The sequence below is a fragment of the Enhydra lutris genome, unplaced genomic scaffold (genome assembly GCF_002288905.1).
Source record: "Enhydra lutris kenyoni isolate GAN:26980312 unplaced genomic scaffold, ASM228890v2 scaffoldscaffold62, whole genome shotgun sequence".
Taxonomy (NCBI): domain Eukaryota; kingdom Metazoa; phylum Chordata; class Mammalia; order Carnivora; family Mustelidae; genus Enhydra; species Enhydra lutris.
Genome location: NW_019154146.1, coordinates 1,850,715 through 1,869,670, shown reverse-complemented (window position 1 = coordinate 1,869,670; position 18,956 = coordinate 1,850,715). Strand labels below are relative to the sequence as shown.

The window sequence follows — 18,956 nt, the reverse complement described above, 5'->3', positions numbered from 1 at the left end:
TAATGATTTAAACAGTTATTTCCTTTTTTTTTTTTTTTATTTTATTTATTAGAGCAAGGGGGAGGGAGAGGGACAGACAGATTCTGCACTGGGCATGGAGTCACGTGCAAGGGCTCAATCCCACAACCCTGAGACGATCACCCTAAATGAAATCAAGAGTGCCACGCTCGGGGCGCCTGGGTGGCTCAGTGGGTTAAAGCCTCTGCCTTCGGCCCAGGTCATGATCCCAGGGTCCTGGGATGGAGCCCCGCATCGGGCTCTGCTCAGCGGAGAGCCTGCTTCCTCCTCTCTCTCTGCCTGCCTCTCTGCCTAGTTGTGATCTCTGTCAAATAAATAAATAAAAATCTTTAAAAAAAAAAAAAAAGAGTGCCATGCTCAACCAACTAAGCTACCCAGGACCCCAGTTATTTCCGTATTTTGATTAGGCTTTTTTAAAAAAAGTAACTTTATGTAAATTATTTGGATTTTTATTAATTGAAAATCAGGTTTCGTGATTCCTACTCTAGTTTTCTTAGTGGGTTTGGTTTTCTGTTTACTTACATATTAGTTTTGAATTAAAGTAAAATATACACACAGGGAAACACACAGATCTTGGATGTATAATTCACTCAGCTTTGTAAATACATGCCTGTAACATCAGCCCAGTCAAAGTACAGCGCGTTCCATCGCCCGGACCTTTCCCCGTTCCTGTAGCTGGGTGTCAGGGTAGCACGCGACAGGCGGTCAGCGTGGCCTAAAGACCTTTCTGTGACTCTGTGTACCAGCCGTCATAGTAATGATGCTGCTTTCACCAGAAGGCTCAAAGCAACGGACCTGAAAAGCAGGAGAAAGAAGGTGTTATCCAGAACTTCAAGAGAACTCTCTCAAAGAAAGAAAAGAAGGAGAAAAAGAAGAGAGAAAAAGAGGCAGTGAGGCAGGCATCTGATAAGGATGATGGGCCTTTCCAGGGGGATGACATGTAAGTAATTCTGGAAATATCTCTATTTGCCTTTGCTCGTTAAATTACCAGAGAAACTGTGAAGAGGGTGCACATCCATTGGGAAGTTAATTTGGTCGCCTCTGGCTCTTGTGTGGGGGGAGGGTCTCACCTAAGCAAGGGTTACGGCCGACGGCCGACCCTTCCTGTCTCGTGGGTTTGCTAGTCCCAGAGAAGCACGCTGGTGAGCAGTCGCGTTTTCTCGGAGTAGACGACGGAGGTCGGTATTTTCTTCATCTTTGGCCTTTTGTCTCTGGTGTTTCGGTCCTTAAGGCAGCAGCGCCATCCTGCAGTCCTTCCCTCCACTGACTGCTCCCCTGAGGGCGGCAGGGACAGCCCGAACAGTAGCTGCGGTTCAGATGCTGTCTGGTTGACTCCAGCCCCGCCAGCTCCCCTTCCTTCCGTCGCCACACCAGCCCCGTCCTAGCTGTACTTCCTCTCGAGAGGCCTTTGAGCTTCTGACCTCAGGGCTGCCGGAATAAGGGGAATCAGTGCATCTTGATGATGACAGGAAAGACATCAGAGGAAGCCGACCTTCCCCCTGGGTGGGAGAGCTTGGCCTCGTCCCGCCCATCTTCACGTGTGTCAGTCTGGTCGTTAGGCCCGAGGCATGGCGTGTGCTGCCCCCGAGGCCTCTTGTCGCCTGGCTGGGCCTGCAGCGTGGTGTCTGCACTGTCCGTCCAGTGCTGAGGTGACAGCATTCACGGTAGAAAGTCAGCGTATGGTTGTCAGAGAAAGAGGAGGAGTCACCTGTCCTCACAGGAGCCCAAAAAGAACCGTAGGTTTTTTGGTTACTGTTTCTGTTTAAGATTCTTTTTACGTATTCATCAGATAGAGAGATCACAAGCAGGCAGAGAGAGAGAGGGAAGCAGGCTCCCCGCTGAGCAGAGAGCCCGATGCGGGGCTCCATCCCAGGACCCTGAGATCATGACCTGAGCCGAAGGCAGACGCTTCACTGACGGAGCCACCCACGCATCCCTGTAGTTTGCTTTTCATACACAAATATATACTTTATGTGTTTATGTAGAGTTTGTAAACTAAAAAAATACAATTATGGGCTTTTAAAACTAGAGCTTTCCAAGTGACATTTTGCCACTGGAATATGTCCCATAAACGCGTGTATACATTCACAAGGATGTATTGCCATAAAAGCATGAAGTAATTCAGATGATTATGTCGTGGTCTCACAGTTTTTTTTTTTTTTACAGTTTTATCTCACTGGCTCCTTTTTGTGTGCTGTAGGTAGTTCCTAGGTGTTTTGGTATTACGAGCACTACTACTATGGGCGTCCTTGCTCTCCAGCTCTGGGAGCGCTCCGGACCACGGCTCGGGCAGCCTGAGGACGCACGTGTCGCAGGCTGCCCCTGGAAGTGTCTTCTGGAGCCCACGAGCCTGCCTGCTTCCTCCTGCCCTGGGAACTGTGCATAATAGCTCCCATAGCTCGCATTTATTTTATCATCAGCAAGGCAGATGTCTTTTTATACACTCACCGACCATCTATATTCTGTTTGTTAGCAACAGCGTTCTGTATCTGTTGAGGACACTTAACCGTTCCTTAGTTAATGGTGTTTACTTTAGAGTGGACTCGGGCCCATTTTGGATCGCATCAGAGTGGGTTCAGGCAGTGACGTCTGTGTAATGAGCACAAACTCTCGAGCACAGTGTTACATGGTAAGGTTCTCTCCAGCGTAAGCAGTAGAGCTCAAGAAAGTCCAGTGCTGGCGCAGGAGAAATGCCAGAGACAAGGAGCATTTGAGACGTGGGCTGTGGCTTCTCCTGGTTATCAGTGCAGTTTACGTGGTGATATATTGTCTGTGTTTAGAAAATTAGTCACTTAAAACGAGTTAAATCGTTCAGTTGGGCTGATTCAAAGCTTGATTTTTTGCTGTTAGAAAGCATGCGGAGGGGCAGAAAGACAGACTCCCTGTTGTGAGGGCTGCTCTTGGAGCCCCAGGTCCCTGAGATCATGACCTGAGCCCAAACCAGAAGTCCGAGGCTCACCGACTGTGCCCACCACCCCCCAGGCACCCCAGTGCTTGATTGGTTTTTCACTAAAGTATTTTTATGATTAAAAATGACACCTTCAAAGTGTATTTATCAAAATTTAGTCATCGGTCCTCATTCTCTACAGTTGACTCCTTGTCTTTCGACTCCTTTTCCTTTTGAAAATTTAGCTTCAGGAAAGTGAATGTTGGTAAATCATTTTGTTAAAAAACCATAATATTTGAGCTCAAGATTTACTGTAATTTTAAGACAGTTTTACTCAGTAAAAGTATATTTGTTCCTTTATTTCTTATGGTTGAATGTTGTATTGCTCATTTTGTCTATTTTAGGAAAGCGCTGGTGGAAATTCCTGACGTGTAATTAATACAGTTTTCTTTTAGACTGGTGAATGCACAGTAATTAAGTCACGTAAACTCATCGGGAGATCTTGATGATAAGTTTCCCTTTAGTTTAGTGTGTTGCTTATAACGAGAGGAACCTCGTTTTGTACCCGCAGCACACGTCAGCGCGTCACTCACCCGTGGCACGCGGACAGAGCGAGCCCCAGGGCTGTCCGCCAGGGGCGCGTGTGTGTGACTACAGCACAGCTCTTTCCAACACAACATTGAGAAAAGACCGCTGGTGCCTTTCTTGTCTTCCAGTGAGAATTCCCGTCTGGCCGCTGAGGTTTACAAAGACATGCCGGAGACCAGCTTTACGCGAACGATTTCGAATCCGGAGGTCGTCATGAAGCGGCGCCGGCAGCAGAAGCTGGAAAGGAGGATGCAGGAGTTCCGGAGCTCGGACGGGCGGCCGGACTCAGGTACCCGTGGCGGGCTTCCCGCGCTGCCGGCCCAGCTTGGCTTGAAGTACAGGAGTTCCCTTCCCTGAGACTTAGGTTTAGTGACACAGTTTCCCCAGTGTGGCTCTTCTTGTGTTTTCGTTTTGTAACTCTGGAAAACGCATGTGAAAGGAGACGGGAGACACCGTCCAGCGCCTGGGATGGAGGACGCGTGTCTCGTCTCTGCTCCTGCATGCATTGCTCCTGTTCCTAAATTGGACTGTTTTGAAGCAGATCCCAAATTTCTCAGTGTTTCATCTTCCATTTCACGGTTTTCCTAGAGGTAAGGATTCTTGAAAAATGATAACAGAAGGAACCGCAGTCCCATGGTCACGTGCAGAAGAGTTGAGGCTAATTCCTAGTGCTGTCTGCTGTTCTGTCGGTCACGTGCTGCCGATGGCCTCAGGTCCAGGCACGTCGGGGGCCGCGTGGAACCTGCACGTGGCCCCTGCTTGGTGTGTCTGTCACTCCGGGTTCCGGTCCTGTCTTTAGCTCCCCTCCAGGATGCGTCACTGGGCGCTTGTTGGTCTTGCAGCGTGTGCGGACAGCATCCTGCAGACGGCCGCTTCTCCTCCTGCTGTCTCTTTCCTCAGTCACGTGAACATGCAGCTTTAGGGTTCTAGGGGAGAACTACTTCCCTGGTACCGTCCACAGGTGAGCACAGGTGAGCAGTGTTTGTGGAATGTTTCCATGAACTCGCAGAGCTAAAACTTGGCAGTATTTTTCCATCTGTTGCCGTTACTGTCCTTCTGATTCTTGAGCTGTCACTTTGAGGCGGCGCGGGTGTCCTCTGCCGGCACCTCAGGCTTCCACGTGTCCGCAGTGCTCTCGGTCTCCCTGTGTGACAGGACGTCCAGTGCACCCACCCAGTGCATTTCTTGCCCTAGCGAGCAAGCTGCTGTCTCTCCAAGGGCTCCTTTTCTTTTTCTTTTTTTTTTTTTTTTTAATTTTTATTTATTTATTTGACAGAGATCACAAGTGGGCAGAGAGACAGGCAGAGAGAGAGGCAGAGAGAGAGGAAGGGAAGCAGGCTCCCGGCCAAGCAGAGAGCCCGATGCGGGGCTCGATCCCAAGACCCTGGGATCATCACCTGAGCCGAAGGCAGAGGCTTTAACCCACTGAGCCACCCAGGCGGCCCGGGCTCCTTTTCTTTGTAGTGGGACAAATATTTGGTTGCTGGGGCTGCTCCTTGTTCCTGGTTAGTGTTTGCTTGTGCACCTGTTTGGTGGATGAGCTAGGAAATACTTTTAATACCTTGTTTTTTTTGTTTTTTTGTTTTGTTTTGTTTTGTTTTACTATTTTGATTTCAGAAGATCTGAGTATCTTTTCACTTAGGTTAAAAATTCTTCGCATCTAATACTGATAACGTAATTATTTGCTTTTCCTTATGATAAATAGTAATATCAAAAGAAAATAATACTAATATTAACAACAGTGTGATACTGAAGAAATTTTAAGCTTTTTTGCAAACTTGTCTGTGAGTATGCCCACTAAGGCACACTATGAAATTACTGTGTTCTGAAATGATAGTGTAGATCCCTGACTGTGGGGTCAGACACTCATACTGATTTATACTTCGCTTTGTTCATTTTGTTTTGCTTTTGATTTTAGAGGTTTGTTTCTTAAAAATTTCATGTACCTAGTAGTTCCCAAGTCATATCTGCAAAACAAGGTATATGTAGAGAAGTTCAGCTTTTGTCCCTGTCAGCCCCTTTAGTTAAACGGCAGCGTGGTCCATACACGTTTCCCCCACCTCGTCTCCTCTGCTTCGGGCATCTGCTAGAGATGACTCTAGCACGTCGTAGAGAGAGTTATAACAGATGACTTTACTGTTTGAGCTGTAAATTGGGCATGTATGTTTTTAGCTATTTAGCTATTTGACATAAAACTGTTATTTGTAATTAACCTGTAATTGTATTCGGCAAAGAAAATATTTGTTAGAAACTTGTCAGTTAGTTTTGGTTGTTACAGAATGACAGCATAGTCATTTTGAGTTTCAGAAAGAAGCCATATATGTGAGGACTGTATCACCGATCCGGCCTTCTGTGTGGGTGTCTGACTGAGCAGGGCCCGCCACCCTGCGGTCCTCCCCGACCTTATGCTCGCAGACTGGGAGCTGCTGGTGGCCCATTGTCTGCTCTGCACCTGCTTGCTCACTCGCTCGGTTTAGGGTTTTGAATATCGGGACTCGCAGCGATTCTCCGACGGTGGACCCCTTCTCTGGAGCCCAAGCCCAAGTCAGAGGGTTTCCACCCCTACCCAGATGACAGTCGTAACTGTAATCCAGTCTGCGTGTGTGACAGCGGGGCAGACCCATGGGGGGCCGTGTTGACACCCATATTACGTTCACGCGAAGAGTGTTAGTCTCTCAGCTTGTATTGTCTGCTTCTTGGGGTTGTCTGTGGACCGGGGCTCTGATGTGCTCGGTCACTTGACAGAAACTGCCAGGGATTCCATGTCTTCGGAACTCACGCCGGGTGCTGTGTCAGGGATGTGTTCCCCACGGGGAGCCACACGGGCTCTGTCACGTGTTTACTTGGGCCCTCAGCCTTCTTCTGAGTCTCAGTTACACGTTCCATGGGAGCTGCAGCGTCCGTGACTCAGAGCAGTGGGTAGAGCGGGCCGCTTCCTAGTTCCATGGATAAATGTAACCCGTCACTCCCGAGCTCCAGGTGACCGTCTGTTTATAGCTGTCCTGTCCTGTTTGCTGGAAGATTCGAAATGGCTTAGAAATGTGTGCCCTAAGGAAAAAAAAAAAGAAAATGAGGAGGGAAAGAAAATACAAAGAGGAGGAAGAAAGGAATAAAATTTTTGAAGAACAAGAGGAGTGCTCAGAGATGCTTAATGTACAGGGACCTTTCGCTTGACAGACCCAGAGGGATTCTCTTAGGAAGGAGTTTGACGTGATCGAAATGATCATTTTCTCAGCGATTCCTTGAGGAATAGCCAAGTGTGCTCAGGGACGCGTGAGTTGTGAGAAACGTAGCTAGCTCAGGGGATCCGTTTTTGTAAGTAACTTAATAAAATACTTTTAGAAGAAATGTGCTTTTAATGTGGATTAGGATGTAATGTGTGTATTGTTACGGGAAACTCTGTATGTCACTTCAGGCTGTACCCACAGAGACCCATGTTTATGGCGAAAATTGGATGGAGAAATTAGATGTGGTCTGTTAGTGTGCTGCTGAAGGGTTATAAGGTGGGGATTCAGAAAGTTTCTAATGTAGCCTTGCTTCAGGTCTGGAGTGGTTACCGTGGGAGCAGAATCGAGGATGGATCTCATGGAACTGCGTCTGGAAGTGAGCGCGTGCTGCCTGTGTGAGGGTTGGGTCCCTGAGCACAGCAGCTGGCCGTAGGCTGGTCACACGGAAGCCGAGGCCCCAAGAGGTGGGGTTACCAAGACGTGGTCCAGACTGCGACACCTGTCTCCAGTCAGATGGATGCTGATGGACTGCAGTGAGAGAACGTTTAGGAGTGGAAGACGGGTTTCATGGAGCTGCTGGTGTGACCTGGGGCATGCTCTGAGCTGCTGGCTGAGTGGCTCAAGACCAGGTTCTGGTCACAATGTCAGCTGGAGAGAGAGATTTGGGAGCGATCTGTGGTTGTCAGGCAGCACCACTGGACGTGGTGAGATTCTTTTCGGTAGAAAGTACACAGGTAATAGAAGAATTTAAGGGAAGGCTACTGTTAAGAGGAGTAGGCAAAGACAAGAGGAAAACAAAACCTCCAAAGAATTAGGAAAACTAGCAGAACATCTACCAAGTAGAGGTTGAAGAGATAGTTGGGAGCAGAAGGAACATTTTTCTATATAGAGTCCCAAGAAACCGTAAAAAACTAAATATTAGCAAAATAGCTCTTTATGGTTAATACTAAGGATGTCGAATACATTAAGTCCAGCTATTTTGTTTCTTTAATAAATGACTTAAAAATATATTTCCATAACCTGTCAGAGTTACTAGCCCGGCTGTTTGGTTGGTAGAAGAGATGGGGCGCGGCCATGGGGGTAAGGCTCCCAAGACTCGCCGCCCTGTCCGTTATTTTCGTGTCTGCTTGGCCTGAGGGTTGGTTCCCTGAATTCTTATGACCTGACTCACCACACAGCTGATCAGACTCGCAGCTTGTAAGAAGCTTGGACCTGGGACTTCGTGAACCTTCTTCAGTACTCGGGTATATCTGCTTGTGATGCCTCCGAGTGAGTGCCGTTGGCCCCGAAGTGCCCTGTGTCTGTCAGTTAATTGGTTCGTGGCACAGTGTTTTGCCACCAGTTAGGGCCGTGGATTTCTTACCAAGGCGTCGTTGGCAGCATCCCGAAGCTCTTCTAGGTGTCTGTCCTCCTGCCTCAGCTTCCTCACCAGCAGTTTGGGGAGCGGCAGAGCACTGCGGCGGGGATCCCACAGTTGTAGTCCCACAGACCCGCAGGCCTTGGCCGTTTGTCCTCAGAGTGGAGTGGCAGCCCTGCCTTAGTCTTAGAGCTGACGCGCAGGTTCGTGCAAATCGATCTCAGTGCATAGTAGGGCGTTTAAATTGTTAGCTGCCCCTCTCTCCTGGCGCAGCAGGCTGGGGGGAGTGTGTCTCTGCGAGGAGGGTACTGCGGCGTTAGGCTTGTCAACTGAAAGCCCTTTGAATTCGATTCCACGCTCAGACTAAAACCAGTTCAAGTTGTGGATATGCCGGACGTTCAGACAGGTGCTAGAAGTCATTCCGCCCAACAGCTGAGCTCATTTGGCCTGTGAGTGTGAATTTTACAGCGGCCGCGTCGTAACGTGTCCTTTAGAAGAGGAGCTGCTGGAGGGGTGCTGTCCGTAGGAACCTTACTGACTTGTTAAATGATTTTCTGGTAAACCCTGACCTTAACATTTTTTCAGACCCAACAGTCTTTCATCCTCTATGGTCTGTGACTTTGGGATTGCCACGTACTTGCCTTGGCTTTTAGCGGATACAAAATTTTCTTAGAAAAATTAAATTTCTGACCATTTGCCTTTTTTGTAGCCATCTCCTCCGCTTTCCGAACAGGTAGTCTGGTTTGCTCTGTGGTTGTCTGATCAAAGCACACGGAGGTGTTACCTCAGCCGGTAGGATTGTTTTCACTCATTCTCTTGTCCACGTCCTTCTAGTAAGTCAGTTCCCGTGTGCATCTGGACGTAGAGGTAGTAAAACCAGCGGGATGCGCCTCGGTGGAGCCGGATGCGCGCATCGGAGCTGGCCTCGCTGCGGGGCTCCCGTCCGCCTGCAGCCCCAGAGCCCCCTGCCCCAGGAGAGCACAAGGGGCGACCTGCCCACTCCCCACACGTGGGCGCGGCCTCGCTCTTCCGTGTGTGCGCGCACAGAGCCAGAGCCTCCCGGCGGCTCCCGCTTCCACTAGAGTCAGACCCGGACTCTCAGGGTCATGGTCTGGCCTGGGCCTGTGTGATGGCGGGCGAGGAGGGCCCGTGTGACCTGGCCTTGGCCAGTCTCACTGCATTTCCCTCTTTTCACCTGGGGTTCATCTCTGGCCGGTGAGCCCAGCCAGACCCACGCCAGCTGTAGGCCTTAGCGCCTGCCGGTCCCTCCGCCCGGGAGCTCTCGAGGGGCCCCTGCGGCTGCCGCCAGCCCCTGGCTGCCCCTGCGGCTCGGCTCCTGGTGGCTGCTCGTCCTCGTAGAGGCTTCACAGTCCCGGCGCTTAGGAGGCTCTTGGTCATTCGCTTCCTCACAGCCCTGCTTGTGTTTGCACCACATGTACCACTGTCTTACTGTTCGCCCCTTGTCCGTCCTTTCCTCCTGCGCCCCACAGCCGCACAGTAAGCGTCCCCGCTGACCTGTCCGTCGCTGTATCCTTGGCATTGGGACCTGGGGGCGCGCGGTCTGTGTGAGTCCGTGTGTGGCTAAACGTGTTCACGGGCAGCACCATCAAAGCTCTCGGGAGTTTCTTCCCGTTCTCACCCGGGACCCATAGTGGGCATCGGTTCATCGTCATAAAAACTGCTTGGGCTTAAGGAGAGGACAGAAACCGTCTTCGTCATACCGGGTGGGTCAGTGTCACAGAAGGTTGTTAGACCAACAAGGGACTGCCGTTGCATGTTGTCTCCCAGACACGAATATAGAATTACTACACAGATTCCATCTTCGTGCGCCTTGCACCTGGAACTTGGGTGCCCCCTTTTTTAAGTGATCATGAATGTTAGCTGTCTTTGTTACTGGAATAAAATAAAGTAGTGCTCAAAGATGTCAAAATGTTTTTTTCAGGTGGAACATTGAGAATTTATGCAGATAGTTTAAAACCAAATATTCCATACAAGACAATCCTGCTGTCTACCACGGACCCTGCAGACTTTGCTGTGGCTGAAGCTTTAGAGAAATACGGTCTGGAGAGAGAAAACCCAAAGGATTACTGCATTGCCCGGGTACGTAACTGTATGTGACTGTCAGGGCGGAGCTTACCGGCGTTACGCAGGCGGCGAGTCCCGTTTCAGCGGAAATGTGCTCCGTAGCTGACATTAAAGGCAGGCTTGTTCTCTCCCAGTAGCGTCATTTAGGACGTAGCGGATGGAAACCCCGTCTTAAGTATGTACAGAAAACTAACATTCTCCCTTCTTTTCCAAAAGCAATAAATAAATACAAGGAAAAGAAGAAAGTATAGAAAGGTGACGTGAAGAGAATAAAAACCACCCCTGGTTCTAATACCAAAAGATAACCCTTATCTGTATATATACATAGATATATATCTTTTTAGTTCTTGCTTCGCTGTGCAGGTAACTTAACCTATCTAAGGGTTTTTCTAACGGTCGACTAAGATCGCAGCATGAAGATTCCCTTCTGTGTTGCTGTGCTGGCTGGCACTGGGCGCCTGCCGCGAGTCTCACCGTCCTTCCGTGCAGATGAAGGCCGTGTGTCTTCACCCAGTGAGCTTCACACAGTGAGCTCTTATTCCTCAGAACTGAGTGGGTCATAGTAAGCAAAACCAAGCAGGTTTTCTCTCTGAGACAGACTGCTTGGACAATTTTTAACCCGAAAGTCAGGGATGAGTGTGTGCTGACTTCATCACCAGGACTCCTGTTAAGTCGCATTGGCACTGGGGTTTTCCTAGAGATGTCTGCCTTTCCTCCTCTTAGCGTTCGACGGCTAAGTCCTAGAAGAGTGTGGTTCGTCGTTTCAGTCCCCCTCCCTGCCCGGATTATGGAGGAATGCTTGCCGTGCGGGGAACGGCACGGACTTGCCCTCTGCGGCCCCACTGGGACTGATGTACCAGTGTGGAGGGCCATCTCGTGACCCCCAGAAATCTGTGTGCCTCTGTGTCATTCCTCCCTTCCTCGTCTCCCTTCCCCAGGCCGCCCCTGGTTTGCTGTCACTAGGAAGTACTTACATTTTGTAGAGTTTTTATGTAAGTAGCATATAGCGTGTCCTCTTACTGCCTGCGTTCTTGTGCTTGGCATACTGGTTTCGAGTGTGCTTGCGGGGACCCGTGCTTGCTGCTTTTTTGTTGCTGAGCAGCAGCTCGTTATGTGGGTATTTCCAGGCTCGTTCATCTGCTTACCTGTTGACGGACACTTGTGTTGTTTCCAGTTTCCGGTGTGGGGCTGCGAGAGTAAAGCCACTGTGAGTGTGGGGGTGCAGGTCTTCTCACGGACAGACTTCTTTTCTTGAGTGAAGTGTTTGTGTAACTTCTTAAGAAACTTTGAAACTGTACTGCAAGCTGACTGTATCGTGTGCCATGTGCACCAGAAGCTGGTGAGAATACCGTATCGGATGTGCTCAGTCGCTTTCCACACCAGCCGTTCGGATAGGTTATCGGGCTCTCTCACTGTGGAAGACGTTTTTAGGGGCTCCTGGGGAGCTCCGTTGGTTACGCATCTGCCTTCTGCTCAGGTCTTAATCCCAGGGTCCTGGGATTCACATCGGGCTACTCCCTGCTCATACTCTCTCTTTCTCTCAATAAATAAATAAAATCTTTAAAAAAAATTATTTAATTACCCTCTTGAGATATATATATGTTAAGCCCTTTGTATGATACATTTGTTGTGAATATTTTTTCCCTGTCTGTGACTTGGTTCGCCTTTCATTTTTTTAATGATGCCCTTTAGAGAATAGAGGTTTTTTTGACTTTTGGCTAAGTCAACCTTTTTTTTTTTTTTTAAGCGTTCTGTTGTTTCTGTGTTCTATAAAAGAATTTGCCTTTTCTGAGGTTGAAAATACTTTCCTCCTGTGTCTTAATATTATTTTTTTAAAGATTTTATTTATTTATTTGAGAGAGAGAGAGAGAGAGAGAGAGAGAGAAGGAGCGGAAGGGAGGGGCAAAGGAAGAGGGAGAAGCAGGGAGCCCAGCGCTGGTTGATGCCTCTCCCAGGACTCCAGGACAGAAGCCGGGTGAGCAGAAGTCAGACGCTTAACTGACCACCCAGGTGCCCTTCCTCCTGTGTTTTATAGCTTTAGTTTTTACACTTAGGTCTGTATGTTCCATTTCAAGTTAACATTTGTGTACAGTGTGCGATTAGGGTAGATGTTCATTTTTTCCCGGTTGACGCAGCACAATTGGTTAAAAGACTTTATTTTCTCCTCTGGAGTGCTTTGACACCTTTGTTGAAAATCAGTTGGATCTGTATTTATTTATGTGTATTTATATGTATTTGTGTATATAATATAGAGTAATTATACGTATTTGTAGATATGTTTATATGTTTTACATACATAATGTATAGACATATAGTATATTTTATATATTTATATGTATCATATATTTATATTTGTATAAGTAACTATACATTTATGTATGGTTCGAGTTCTGTCATCTGTTCTGTTAATCTGCACGTCTTTTATCTTTTTGGTCGCATCAAGCTGTACTGATTACTGTAGCTTTATAATAAGTCCTAAAGTTTTACTGTGTAAAATAAGTCCCAATTTTGTTTTTTTGTTTTGTTTTTGCTTTTAAAAATCGCTTCAGTTTTTCTAGGTCATTTGTATTTCTGAATAAATTTCGGAATCAGCTCATCAATTCGTATGCAGAAGCTGCTGGAATTGTGACGGGGTTTGCCTGGGTTCTGTAGATGAGTCAGAGAGACGGCCACCCTCAAGTGTCCCGTCTGCCAGGCTGTGAGCACAGGGCGCCCCTTTGTTGGTGCCGTCTTTGAGTCCCAGGAGTGTCTTGTAGCGTTCAGTGTAGAGGTCTGAGGCCTCTTTTGTTAGCTATAGATGAAATTAAATAAAAGGGCTTGTTGATTTTTATGGCTTTTATCTTTCTGCTGAAAAGCTAAGAAGTTATATTCAGTTGGAAAGACTGTTTGGTAGATCTGTAATTTTATGAATATAGCTCCGTTGTTAGCTGAAAATGAAACATTTTTCCCATTGCAATGACAATAAAGAAATAAGATAATTGTATAAATGCACAAGAACAAAGAGAAAGGAGAGGTGGCAAAAGAGCAGAGTTGGGAATGAAATTCTGCAGAAGTAAAGACTGGTGTCCGACTGGTTGGGCCCCGGGAAAGCTGCAGAGAGAACGCAGCAGATGGCACCGGCCAGGGGCCTGCCTCAGTCCCCAGCAGACTTGGGCATGAGGGGCTGGAGTGCTTGCTGAGTCAGCACTGACGCGGGGCGAAAATGAAACAGGGGTTGGGAGCTTTCACAGGAAGCGATAGACCGCACCAGCTCGCCTCCCCATCCCCGCTCCCTGCCATCTCTCCATCTGAAGGCTTGGTAGAGGAGACGGTGAAGGAGGCCTTGCATTGGGCGGTGACTGGCCTTGCAGGGTACGGCCAGGGTCTTCCTGCAGGTGGGAGGCTGAGGTGGAAGCTCGGCCCCGGGCCCGACAGCCAGCAGATCGGAGGCTTTCTCCCGGAAGGCACCCTCTGGCCTCTCGAGGAAGGTCTGTATGGACGCTCGCCTGCGGGAGTCCAGCCCGGGAACCTCGCTCAGAGGGCCCCCGACGGTCATCTTGCCGTGCGCCTGGAGCTTGCTTCCCTGTGCCTCACGGGCAAATGCGAGCAGACAGCAAGCTTCCGCACATAGTGGAAACCCCTTTAAAATGAAAGACAGACCGACACAAACAGGTAAAGAACCTGGTCATATTTCATGGAGGAGACAGGGCAGAAAGCACACGGAAGTGTTCAGAAAAACTGACTCAGAGGGAGAAGGAAGGCCGTGGCTCCGTTGGAGAGGACCACAGTGCTGTCACGAGGGACACTTGGAGAAGGAGACCGGGAACTTTAAATATAAGTAAAAAAGGGATAGGAAAAAAAATGCCAGTGGAGGGGGTGGAAGTTCAAGATATCTGCCCACATGTAGGACAGGGAGAAACGATCAGGAAGGTCATCCTGTAGACTGCCTGGCACTTAGCCAAAGGAGGGCCAGAGGGAGGAAGCAAGAGGACGTGAAGAGATGGAAGTTACCAAGGAAGTGTCCTGGAATGGCTCCCAGAACTGGAGGGTTTGAGTTTTGAGCTCAAAGAGGGCCCGCTGAATAATGGTATAGTTACTTCAAAAAAGAGCCAGACTAAGGTGCATTATTTTGAAATTGCAGAAAACTAAAGAAAAGAGAATAATGATTCCAAAGAAAAAGACCGTAGTCACATGTAAAAGGTTGGGGGCAAGACCGGTGCTGGTCATTGTGTGAGCACCATGGGGTCTAGAACACGTGACGTGACATGCGCTTTCTAACTCTCAGTGAGCTGCTCTCCATGCAGACTGCCGCGTGCTAGATGGATGAACAAAGACATTTCAGAACATTCAAGGCAAAGTCTACCATCCATCCAGCCTTTCTCAAAAAGGTAGCAGAGGACATCCTCCAGCAAAATGGTTAAGTGGGCCAAGAGGTAGAAAGGCACAGGCTCCCCGAGTAGAGTCTAGCGCAGAGGTCATCCTGAGGGCGACGGAGAGTCTGGAAGGTGTCTGTGCAGTCACCCCACATAGCACCCTCTGCACAGTGGGGAGATTGTTGGAGTCTGAAATCTGTGTCTGTAAAGGAGGTGGTAAAAGTCACGCTGTCTGAAACATGGCCAGTACCTTCCTGAGTGTGGTCTGTGAGGACGTTTCTTCAGCCCTGTGTGTCACAGTAATAAATAAGCAAAACTAAACACCCATCACTAAAGGAATGCTATGCCATTGGATACCTGTTGCTATGAAATGTTATGAATTAAATCTACATGCATATTTTATAAAATAACCCCGTTTTTGGAAAAACAGTCGCCATAAAATAAAACGGAACAACACAAGTCTGTGTCTATGCATATGTGACCATAGAGAAGGATGGACGCCCGGAAGAATGCACAGCAGGTTACCAGTTACGTACCTGAAGGGAGGAAGGAGAACAGAAGACTTTGAAATACAGGTGTGATTCGGGAGCCCTCTTACGTGCCATGGATAGATGCATAAAGATCATTACTGAACGTGTGATTGTGAAAACAGTCATCTCACAGTGGATTTTGGTCTTTTTTGTTTTTTTTTCCTTCCTTATGCTTCTCTCTCTCTCTCTCTTTTTTTTTTTTTTTTTTTTGTTTAAGGTTTTATTTATTAATTTGACAGAGAGATCACAAGTATGCAGAGAAGCAGGTAGAGGGAGAAGCAGGCTCCCTGCTGAGCGGAGAGCCCGATGCGGGAGCCCTGAGATCATGACCTGAGCCAAAAGCAGATGCTTAACCCACTGAGCCACCCGGGCGCCCCTCCTTATGCTTTTCTCTATTGCAGTTTTTTACAGTGAGCCTGTATTGGAACCAGAAAAACCCCCCAAAACCCAAAGCTCATTTCTTTGTGGGGTGGGGAAAGATAAGTGATCACGAGTGTTTGTTTTTTGATACGCTCTTTCATTTCCTTTGGGTTCACTAGAAGAGCGTAAGAAGTGGGATTGAAAATTAGAAGGGAAAGCGATGCCTCCAGAAATAAAAGATATATTTTGGGGATTCATGGGATCATGGTTCAGTGGGCTCATAGAAAAGGAAACAGTATCCTGAACCGAAATTCTGCCCTACTTGGGAAGGGGGGGACTCATGGGGTGCGGTTGGGAGAGTAGGTAATGAAGGTAATCAGGCATTGCCTCTGAAGGGGAGATGCTTCAGACCCAGGCCCTTCTGGTGCATTTCCTCCTGACAGTTAGGTCCGAAGTTGAGGAGAACCGTGTTGTAGTGCTGGGTTTGGTAGATCGCCGCTTTCCCGTTCCGGAGGAATCCACAGCGAGCATCACTATCTGGGAAGTACACTTCCGCCTCTTCAGTGACTGGGCCTGTGGAGAGGGATGGATTTGGATGCGTGTTCCATACGGTTGTGGTTAGTCGTGGCTGTGGACAGTGTTCCTGGTCAGAATAAAATCAGTCAGCAGTGTGCGTAGGGCCTACCTTGCGGAGCAGAGACCGGACCCTCTTCCAGCTGCACCCTGCTGGTCTGTGGGCACCTGGGGCAGGAACTGCGCTAGCAACGCCCAGCCTTGCACCCGAGACTTGGGGTTGCAAGGGTTTGCCAAGGGAATGTTTTTTGTGAACACGTGTGAATCTATTAAATAATACTCAGTTCCACATAAAGTTGCATTCGACACAATATTTAGTCATGAACTTTATCATTTTTTTCCCTTTCATTAATTTCTTCCATACTTTTACTGATGAAAATCAGATGTGAAAGGGCACCTTAAATCAGGGTCCTGAAGTTACAAAAGCCTGCTTTGGGCAGTAATAACTGGCCTTCTTGAGGTCATTTGATGTTTTCTTTTGAGGGTGTCCTGCTTTGGGTTTTTCTGCTCTATTATGTCTTTGTAAATTCTACTTCATAAGCTTAGGGAGTTGATTATTGTTTTAATCTTGAATTAGATATTCTTTCTTCTCTTGGTTTGCCATCTTACCAGTTATGTAATAGGTAGTGCTTCCATATTCACTCATTTGTTATTTTAGCTTTTATTCAATAAATATTTAAGTTCCTTTTACTTGTTAGGTACTCTGTGGGGTCACGAAAGCAAGAGCTATCTCTAAAAGAACTTACACTAAAGGGAGACAGAAAAGCCAAGCATGAGAATTACAAATCAGGGAGCCCTGGAATGAGAGTGGTGGTCAGGGAGGGCTTCCTGGAGGAGCTGTGCTTGAGCTACACATGGACGCTGGGAGACGAGCCTTTTAGGCTCCACAGAGCATGGACATGTGGAACTCACGGCTTCATCTGAGAGCTCTGAGTAGTCGGGCATGTCTGGAGTCTGCCAGGGCGCCTGATGAAGATCGGGACATGAGAGGAAAGAAGATCGGTTCTGAACTATGTGTGTTCTAAGCCCAAGATACTAAATTCAATACAAAACAGTACAAGGAAGATTAATTACTTTAGCAAGACAGTGTGTTATAATACATTTGTCTTTTTCAGATAGTCTTGAAGCAGGGTGGAGAGAAATTCCAGGGTTCTCTAGGGGGGTCTGACCCATTTGGTGTAGGGGCTGTGACAATGTATCTGAGTGGTAGGTGACGTCACTGCGGTACCGTAGGCTGGGAATGACGACGTTCACGTGCCGGTGGTTTCGCTTCTTCCCTGAATCTCTGTGACTGCGTTTTGGTTTGCTCTAACAGCAAAGGAGAACGAAGGAGGGCAGACGTCCAGGCCGTGCGGGAGATTATTGGGCTGCCGTCTCCTAGATCTTTCCTCTGTATTGCTGGGGGCTTTCTCAGACCATGAAGAAGACTGTTGGCTACCATAGAAACATAAAAAGTAATACAGCATTATGAATTTTAAGAGTGTCTCTGAATGTAGTCTTTTAAAACAGGTGCTTAAAAACATTTGTTGAATGAATAGCCCAGTGGTATAGCTAAATGGTCTGATTAAGATTTCATCATAAAGACACATTCTCTGTAAGAAAAGGAAATCTGTGCTGTTTCCTTGTCAGGTGCCAGTTGTCTTGCGAGATCCCACAGTAGACGAGACCATGGCAACAGTTATTTGATGACGCAGACGTGGGTTAGGGACCAGAGACTGAGCAGTAGTGGAGTGATCTTTCCTTAAGAACTTACTCCCAATTTGACCATTGTGTACCACCCTTCCCCAGAAGAGTTTTTTGAAAAACAAAATGACTGCACTAGTTCTTTCTGGGGGCCAGAGGGGCAGGTAGATAAAAGGGCCCAATAAGCTGGCTAAGCCTTTTCTTGGAAGCTGCTGTCCTTCCGTTGATAGTTGGGGAATTGTTTAGTGTTGGATCAGTTTAATTCTACCATGACTTCTATTTGCAATAAATTCTGGTTTGTAAATCCTGGTAATTTCATTTTTAGGCATAGCGCAGTTCATTATTTTTCCCTTCCAGGTTATGCTTCCTCCTGGAGCCCAGCATTCTGATGAAAAAGGTGCTAAAGAAATTGTCCTTGATGACGATGAGTGCCCTTTACAGATCTTCAGGGAGTGGCCGAGTGACAAAGGTAAAGGGCAGTTTTGTTTGTTAAAGAATTGTTTGTATGACACATTAAATCTCTGCTGGATATGTTAGTTGTCCAGCTGAGGATTCAGGGGCGCATGCGTGGCGGTATGTGTGTGTGTGTGTGTATGCGCGCGCTCACTGAGCACAGCGCGATTTGCCAGTGTGGACATTCATTGGGTCTTAAACGGCTGCTGTGTCGTTCTCAAGCACGTGATGTGCTCGCAATCAAGGTAGTTGATTTGAAATAATTTTTGGAAATTGCTGGTAGACTTTTTCAGAACATGAGTGACTAAAATTTCCTCTACAGAGTAAAAGTATAAATTGGGTAAGCCTTCACTCAGTCACTTCTTGGGAGATGTTAAATTACGTTTTCTTGGTAGATCTTAGAAGAGTTGACGGTAAGTCGTTTGTCTTGTATACTGACGTGAGTCTGCTTGATGATTGACAATGTGCACTGTTCTAGGGCTTTTAGTCTTTCAGTTGAAGAGGAGGCCACCAGACTATATCCCAAAGAAAACTAAGAAACACGGCGATGGGAAGCTGGCGAAGGGCAAGGAGAAAGTGGAGGGGTCAGGCTATGGCTCTGCACTTCCGCCCGAGAAGCTGCCCTATTTAGTAGAGCTAAGCCCAGGTGAGAAATACTATCAGTAAACATTGTTTTAGCTTCAGATGTTTATACTTTCAATGAATTTTATTGAAGTGTCCTTTCTATTGGCTGACAACCTTTTTTTAGGCCATTTTTTTTTTTTTAAAGTTATTCTTATAAGATGACATTAAAAAAACCAGAACCTTAAGGTCACAGGATATGCATTTGTATGCATAAAAATA

The 18,956-nt window shown here is 47.5% G+C and overlaps 1 protein-coding gene across 3 annotated transcripts in view; it reads left to right on the top strand.

The window, feature by feature from the left end:
• Positions 1 to 18,956, top strand: part of LOC111158727 (afadin, adherens junction formation factor) — a 133,993-nt gene that overhangs the window by 40,926 nt on the left and 74,111 nt on the right. For 2 of the 3 annotated variants that reach the window (XM_022520959.1, XM_022520961.1), the window contains exons 4-8: positions 795 to 958; positions 3,622 to 3,782; positions 10,020 to 10,177; positions 18,018 to 18,129; positions 18,592 to 18,759. In XM_022520959.1, the coding sequence (XP_022376667.1) occupies positions 795 to 958; positions 3,622 to 3,782; positions 10,020 to 10,177; positions 18,018 to 18,129; positions 18,592 to 18,759 (763 nt within the window). The remainder of the gene's footprint in view (positions 1 to 794; positions 959 to 3,621; positions 3,783 to 10,019; positions 10,178 to 18,017; positions 18,130 to 18,591; positions 18,760 to 18,956) is intronic. The other variant, XM_022520960.1, reaches the window with a different exon arrangement.